This window comes from Neocloeon triangulifer, unplaced genomic scaffold (assembly GCF_031216515.1).
Source record: "Neocloeon triangulifer isolate White Clay Creek 2 clone unplaced genomic scaffold, ASM3121651v1 ptg000001l, whole genome shotgun sequence".
NCBI classification, from domain to species: domain Eukaryota; kingdom Metazoa; phylum Arthropoda; class Insecta; order Ephemeroptera; family Baetidae; genus Neocloeon; species Neocloeon triangulifer.
The window spans coordinates 8,512,050-8,520,230 of record NW_026775544.1 but is presented as its reverse complement, the minus strand read 5'-3'; the positions used below and the strand labels follow the sequence as shown (position 1 = coordinate 8,520,230).

At 35.4% G+C, this 8,181-nt stretch overlaps 1 protein-coding gene across 1 annotated transcript; it reads left to right on the top strand.

Moving 5' to 3' along the window:
- The first annotated feature begins 4,449 nt into the window (after positions 1–4,449).
- LOC132198587 (uncharacterized) lies at positions 4,450–7,393 on the top strand. Its single transcript, XM_059622703.1, has 4 exons — positions 4,450–4,564; positions 6,545–6,711; positions 6,771–6,983; positions 7,060–7,393. Exons 2-4 carry the CDS (start codon positions 6,549–6,551, stop codon positions 7,203–7,205), a joined length of 522 nt encoding a protein of 173 aa, XP_059478686.1. The 5' UTR covers positions 4,450–4,564; positions 6,545–6,548; the 3' UTR covers positions 7,206–7,393.
- The last annotated feature ends 788 nt before the right edge of the window (positions 7,394–8,181 follow it).

The following is an 8,181-nucleotide window of genomic DNA, read 5'->3' as shown; positions in this document are numbered from 1 at the left end:
TTCCTGTGTTGTGGTTTCAGCATATGATTCTACCACCTCCTCTGCGTCGGCCAACTCGCCGCGCGCTCCCCCTCCTCGCCCCCAACAATCAGTGTGTATTAAATTCAGCCTTTAATGATGTTCTCTCTCTCTCTCTCCTCGGTCGGAAGGCCCGGTGCGACGCATGCGTCCGACGCGCGTCCGCGCCCTGTCCGGCCACCTTCAGAAGGCGCCCAAGGTCTTGCCCAGATGAGCGCTGCCTTCCAAGAAACAAAGCGCCGCCTCTTTCGCACAACAGAGGCGGGTCTCGGCCGCTCCATGGGCGGTCTGATGCACACCAACCTGTCTTCCTCCAGCAGGAACCACGTGTGCACCTGTCAGCAGCCTTTTATCTTTCTTTCTCTTGGTGCTACTCGAACCGATTAATTGGCTCTCGCACAGATTTTTTTTCGTTTATTTTTCTTCATACATATTTTGGAATGGAATTTATTTTCTATGATTAATGTAGATGATAAAAAAACTGGTTCACATGTGTGCGGCCCTTCTCGAAATAGAGGCATTTGCGATTCCGTATGCATGCAGGAAGCGCAAGGGAAAAAAAGAGACACCAGCCGGCACTTCGCCGGCGCGCGAGTTTTGTCATCGGGAAGAGTGCATCATCAAATGACTTAATGCCTCTTTTTGGAAACTTCTGTATTTTTTCCCGTCGTGAATCAAGTGACAGGATATTATAAAATATAAACCACAACAGATAACAACGAGCAGAAAACATCCACAAGCTTTTTAAAACTTGAGCAAAATATGACTTTTAAGTTTTAAGTTGATAAGTATAAAAGTATATTAATAAAATTTTCACGAAAAAACTTTCCCCGATTTTTAATCGCAAATCAAAAATTTACAATCATGAAAATTGCCAGCTGCAATCGTACTTTTTTACTGTTAATTTTTGTTTTAAAAATTATGAAATATTAAATAAATGCAATGTATAAATAATAAACTTTCAAACTTCTAAAATATAATATATGTCAGATTTAAATGAAATATTTTTTACTTTTGAAATAGTCACCAATTTTCTGTTAAATCCTAGTCACCTACTGTAATGCGATTTTTACTGAAAAATAATCTAAATACTAAGAAGATAAAATAATAATTTAAAACTGTATTTTTATATTTTTTTCTGTAGACACGTTCCTTAGATAATTTTTTACTGCCGATTTCATCCTACTTTTCTAATCAGTTTTAAAAAAGATTTGTCGAAAACAATTAATTTAGAGACTCTTGTCCTAAATTTAATTTAAGCTCTATGCAAAAAATTTAAAAATACTAAATTACTTTACTTTAAGTAAACTTTAAACAAATTATTATCTGAAGTATTATTTATAATTCCTAATTTTTAAAAACTTACAATTTCTAAAAGTATAAAAAGTTGTTATGTCTAGACGTTTAATTAATTTGTGGGCACAGTGAATTAATTATAACCATCACCACAACTCGAAACCTTTGCGTTTATTTCCAAGTGCGAGAGATAAAGAGATGCGGTGATGCGCGATGGTCTCCTCGTGTGGCCAATACCGTGAATGCGGAATTGCTGCTGGAAGCCAACACGCGCATATTTGAGGCTACACACATTTGAAAGGATACGAGCGCGGTAGTTAAAAAACCTTTTATGTGGGTGTGTGTATTTAGTGGTGTGTTCATTCATTCCAAAGTGGGTGCAGTTGGCTGGTTTACCACTATATAGATTCAGTGAGTGTGGTCATGGTGCACGACAGACTGAGGGCAGAGAGAGAATGTGTCTTTGGGCTCTCCACGTGTAAAAAACACATAAAAAGGTTAACCACTATGGCTGACTTATATCAGCGGGCGCGCATCACCACCATCATCGCGCATCATTCAGCGCCCCTGCATTATGAATGGTTGCTGAATTCTGTGGTGATGGGCTCAGACCACAATTAATGCTGGTCGAAAACGTAAAAAGCAGGAATTTTGTGACCCGCAGCAGTCACCTCAAATATGTGTTGTGGAGCTTTGGCATTTGATCCGCAGCACTTTTCTTCTTTGATCCATGTGCGTCTGTGCGTCGATTCATGGAGAAAGACTTTCCCACCTAGAATGAGACAACGCAATGTTTTATTTATTTTTTTTAAATTTTTCAATTTTATTAATGATGCTTACTGATATGCCAATTCGATTAAATTATGAACTCCAAAATCAATCATTTTAATGCATTTATATGAAATTTTTTTTATTACTTTACATATATTGCATAATTAAGGCATGTTATAGTATAGGTTAGAGATAATTTATTAATTAGTCCCATTAAAAATTTCAGTTTACTTTTAAGATTTTTTTTTTTTTAAATCAATTTGCTTCACATTTAGAAATTAATTAAAATTTTATATAATTGGATGCATTGGGAAGAAAAATGTCAATTTCTGATTATGTTATTATAATGATTCTAAATTCATGATAATAAAACTGATTTAAATTTTTCATTTATTTTACTCAGGTATCATAAAATAGTTTTATTGCATGGTTCAAACAGTTAAAATTCATCTGATTTAAAGAAGGCTATTTATAGAAAGGACATAGAAAGGAAAGGATTATGAATTTTGACTTTGCAAAGGTCAATGTTAGCATTGCTTAACTTAAATCTTATGTTAAATAGACAACAATGAAAGTCCACAAGGAAAATCGTCCAGGAAAACTTCGCAGTAAATAAGATAAACAGCAGATTAAATGATTAGAATAAGGAAAACACTTCGATCCTTCAAGGAGAATATTTGGAGATAAAATTTTTAAATCTCTTTCATTGAAAATTACTTCTTTCACTCTATGCGACAGGATGTTGTTGCTTGGACGATTATGCCGATATCATAATGAACCACATATTAATTCATTATATGAGGAAAAAGTCAATTTTCGTTTTGCTTTTGCGAGATATCTTCAAAACCTTCCATCGTTAACTGTCTCGAACCAGATTTTTTTGGTGGTCAGTGGGTTTTGCGATAAGCTTGAACTTCTTAATTACCCGAAAGGAAAACAGATAATATGGATAGGAATATATATGGTCTGAAGTTATCTTCAAACCTCAATTAGTCCGAACAAGTATGTATCTTCACACCACAATCAAAATCCTGTTTACTTGATGAAAAAATATTATATATGGTTTTCCGCCCCTGTGGTGACACTTCCTCCGACGAATTGATAGAACTGTCCCAACTGAAGCAAATGACATTTAATTAGTGTTCAATAAATGGGGATACATTATTTCTAAAAATCAAGATGGTAAAATAATTTGATTCTCTTACACAATTTAACATTAAAGGACGACATCAATGTAATTGTATTTTCTGTACGCAATATTTTGATAGACATAATTGAAATAAAATTACAAGTATGCAAGAGGATTTAATTTGCATCTAGCTCCGACGGTTTTTCCGCAGTAAGCGGCCAAGGTTTTACATTCTAAAAATAAAACTTGTGCATGCGTGTCCACAGGATGTTTTCTTAGAATCTCAATCTCCATATATGCAACTTATCGGACACGCATGTCCATCGAAGTTTATTTTCTGAAACTTTTATAAGATGAGCGTGGAGCAATCAGATATCGAGATAAGCTCTTTGCAATTTGGGTTTGGTTTTTAAGGCCTATAGCAGAAATGCTGTTGCATTAAAATTTTCTCTTGTGAGCAGCTCGAGAGCATAATAAAAATACAATTAGAGGAAGAAATTTTGGATGAAGAATGAAGACAAAATTATGTAAAATAAGATTTTTTTTTTATTAAAATACATTTATGAATGTATTCATGGTTCATGGGTAAATATTCTGTTTATTTATTGACTCCAAGCTAATTTTCTCATATATAATATGAAATAAAGTTTTTCTTCAACACAAATAAAATTAATAAAACTACCTCATTTTGTGCTACAATTTATTTGTTTCTGAAGTTCCAATAATTTAAAAATCTGATTCTTACGCTAATTTTATGAAAGTGTATTGCACGTTAAGTCGTAAAGGAAAACATCAGAGGTGTTGCAGGGAAGTGAAGGGAAACAAAGAAGTAATCAGCAGTGCACTGCACAAGTGATCTCAAATTACAAGAGCAGAAGGGCACAAGGGCGGAGAAAAATACAGCGCTCGAGTACCATTCCTCGAGGGGTACGAAAGGCCAGTAGCGTAAAGCAACTTATTTGCTTTTGTGCTATTCAATGCTCGCGAATGCGGTCACCATTATTTCAATGCCGTCAAACTTTTTCCAGATTACACACACATCCTCTCTCGCTGGGGTGTAAAACAACAGAGAGCAAATAATGTGCAAGCTTGCTGATAAGTAACGACCCTCCTTGGAGAGCGGAGAGGGAGCAGGGGCAAAAAATAATTTTCTCCATACGCTTCCTTATTTAATTAAAGGCTACCTGCTTCGCGTTGGAAATCAGAGCGAGTGAATCAAAGCGAGAGAGCAGAGAGGATGAAGCGCTGAGCAGAGAGATTTCAAACGAACGCCGGCCAGGACTCGAGTTGGGGATAAACTTTTCAGATTACACAGTAGAGACGATAAACCACAATACTATATATTCAATGGTATAATTAAGCTATAATTAGAGTGTATGGCTCCGATGGGACATAATGGTGTGTGTGAGTGCAGAGAGAGCGCCGATGGAGATTGGTTGCCTCTCTCTCTATATATATATTCTCTCTCCCTGTTTGTTAGGGGAGATTTAGTTGCTGATCGTCATGTAAAAGCAGCCTTTGATTCACCATTGCAGGATTTCACAAATTTATGGATAAATAATGAGTCCGCTTGGTCGTCCGAGCGGAGGCGATAATGGCTGCGAGTTAGTCGGACTCAAAAATTTTGACGAATTAGGCCAGGCGTTTGATTGGGATATTTGGCTTGCCGTGGATTTACCATTAAAGCACCATCATTTTTATCTTGAAAGCACCCCACTTTAGTTTCAATCATTTTTTTTCGCAATCGCAACTTTATATGTAGTTAATTGACATTTTCAATTTTAAAATTGTTTAATATTTTTTCTGCCCGCGGATGAATTTTTCAAATTCATTGATGAGCCGGTTTCGTAGAAGGATTGTTATGATGGTCTGAACTCGTCTAAATGCTCCTCTAATTACAAAAATGTTTATCACGCAATGGTTTTACTGCCAAGAGTAAAAGAAATAACCTGATTTTTTTTTAATTGGAAAGTTTGGTGGCAGCCATAGACGGAAGTAAAATCATCAATAGAAATTCGAAACTTGGTTTCGGAAAAAAAAAAACTCTTAAGTTAATTGATTTGGATTGAATTTAAAGTCACTGCGGCGGATGGGGTCTTTTTGATCTCGGAATATTTAGCAAAATCCTTGCTAGTGGTGGTGCCATTTTCTCCAACAATTCCTTTTTTTAAATAAATTGTATTCAACAATTGAATATACAATGTTAACAATGTGGACAAATAAAAATAAAGTCTGGATGGAATTTTATAATTTTTTTTTTATATTAAAGATGTTTTGTCAGAGACGAACCAGTTGTGTATGAAATTATAAATTATATAATGCAGCAGAAAGGATCACACACAAATTGCTATTTGAAATTGTGAGCAAGGATATAATCAAACAAAACTTTTAATATCTTTTTCATACTTTTGCTTAGCTTTATTTTATTGGCTCGTCGATATCACATTCGGCAAAAGAGAAAACACTAACAAGATAATAAAACTCGCACCAGAGAGAATTGTAAAATGTAAAGCTTTCTTATACCAATAATTTCAATAAAATAAATAAGGATGATAATAAGTGGACGCCTTTGATCTTAAATATGCAAGAATGAATCACAAATATGCCAAAATAGGAAAAAGTATTTTGCTGCTAATGGTTGGCCTGCAAAAAATTTTATTCAAAGAAATGCTTTTTTTTTATATAAAAAAAAGCTGATACAGAATCTCCTGTCCATCAATGGGAAAAGCGAAAAAATTCTATGAGACTAATGGACTCTCAGTTAGAGAATCTAGATTAAAATAAAATAAAAGAATTGAGGAAAGAAAAAAAAAATTTTTAATAAAGGGGCGCTATCTTACCAGTTCTGAGCCGTAGTCCAGAACTGTAAACGATTATATTAAAATAGTAGTAGAATAGCTATATTTTAATAAGGGGCGCTATTTTACCACCTCTACGGCCCAAAGCGCCGTTGACCTGAACTGTGTTCAAAATTTGTAAATTCCTCGTCTAAAGTTCTCACGTTTGTATGGCGCTTAAGGCCTCCTTACTGACATAGTCAAATCAAGTCTTTTCAACAAATAGGAAATATTTTATCAATAATTGGAAAATTTAACAATCATTGTTGTAAAGACTTGATTTGACTACGTCAATAAGGAGTAAAAAAACTGTAGACTAAAAGCTAGATTTGATCGTTTCTATGGTGACGTGTGTATTATTTGTTCATTTGTTAATTGTTGCAAAATTCTTATTATTGCATTTCTTTTTCAACTCATTCAGAATTCAAATTAACCGTCGCGCTCTTGTTTTTCAATTTTATTCTTTTTTCCAAATATCTGCAATTACTTTTAGTGCTATGAACCTGCCCGCCGATTTTCCTCATGGAGATGAGGACATCTTCCACCAATCGCTGACGATGGGCCCCCTTGAAGGTGCCGCGGTGATTCGGGAAATGATGCCGTATGGCTCTCAGATCTCTGCTGCCCTGGCCAACCTTGTGCCCATCGATGCCCATACTCGTAAGCAAAAGAAACGTTTCGTGTTTTCAGTTCCTTCTTGTGGATTTAATTTTTCTCAGGCGTCGACACCCTCCCGTCAAAACTTCATGAAGTTCTGCTTGAGGCTGATGCTGTGCTGATCCGACTCGAACGGCAGGAGGGCCTGGGCCTCGGACTTGACAGTGCTGCCCCTGCCGAACGCCTGCTACTGCAGGCTGACCCAAGAAAAGCACGGTTACCTACGTCAGTGGCATTTTGCAGACAAAACAACATCAGCCTCTGTGGATGTGTTTGTGAGTAGTAAAAATATCGCTATTCTTTGACTTTTCCGGATTTGACATATCATTTTTTATTTAATTTTCAATGCAGGCCCCGACGATGTGGCCAAGGTTAGAGCTCAACTCAAGGTAAAGAACAGGGAGCGCAGAGAACGTGCAATGCGGACGCTGCAGCTAGACCGCGCTGCCCAACAAGCTACTCGAGTTCGCCATCAAGAGATGGCCAGGGTCTGTTAGCAAGGCTGTTTGATTGGGATATTTGGCTTGCCGTGGATTTCGCATTAAAGCACCATCATTTATCTTGAAAGCACCCCACTTTATTTTCAATAATTTTTTTTTTGCAATCGCAACATGTAGTAAAATGACATTTTCCATTTTGAAATTTTAATATTTTTCTGCCCGCGGAGGAATTTTTCAAATTCAATGATGAGCCGGTTTCGTTGAAGGATTGTTATAATAATGGTCTGAACTCGTCTAAATGCTCCTCTAATAACAAAAATGTTTACCACGCAATGGTTTTACTGCCAAGAGTAAAAGAAATAACTTGATTTTTTTTTTAATTGGAAAGTTTGGCGGCAGCCATAGACGGAAGTAAAATCATCAATAGAAATTCGAAACTTGGTTTCGGAAAAAAAAAACTCTTAAGTTAACTGTTTTGGATTGCATTTAATGTCACTGCGGCGGATGGGGTCTTTGATCTCGGAATATTTAGTAAAATCCTTACTAGTGGTGGTGCCATTTTCTCCAACAATTCCTTTTTTTAAATAAATTGTTTTCAACAATTGAATATTTTTCAATGGCCTTGAATCAAAAAGATTTTTTTTGTGGTTCCCAATAATGAAAAGAAAAAAATGAAATGTTTAAATTCAAAATCAAATTTTTCAAATAATGAATTTTGAAGTCATTTCTTAATTAATATTTTATACACGGTTTGGATAATGCGTATTTCACAATTATTATAATGATAAATATCAGAGTATATATGTATACTAATATATTAATTCTCTACAAATGCTTTTTAAATATGTTTACTTTTTTAGCAAAAATAACAACTAAAATAATTTTAACCCTATTTGTTTTACCTGATTTTACCTGCGTGAAAAAATAAACGACAAAAACCCATTGAGGAAAAGCTGACTTGGATTTCAATCATCTTGTGTTAACCCTCGACCTATTATTATTATACTACAAAAGAATTATTAATCAAATTTGA

Excerpts from the sequence above, each read along its gene's own strand:
- LOC132198587 (XM_059622703.1), top strand. The coding sequence starts at position 6,549 with ATGAACCTGCCCGCCGATTTTCCTCATGGAGATGAGGACATCTTCCAC. Across the intron at positions 6,712-6,770 it reads GCCCATCGATGCCCATACTC|GCGTCGACACCCTCCCGTCA; the intron begins GTAAGCAAAAGA and ends AATTTTTCTCAG. Across the intron at positions 6,984-7,059 it reads CAGCCTCTGTGGATGTGTTT|GCCCCGACGATGTGGCCAAG; the intron begins GTGAGTAGTAAA and ends TTTTCAATGCAG.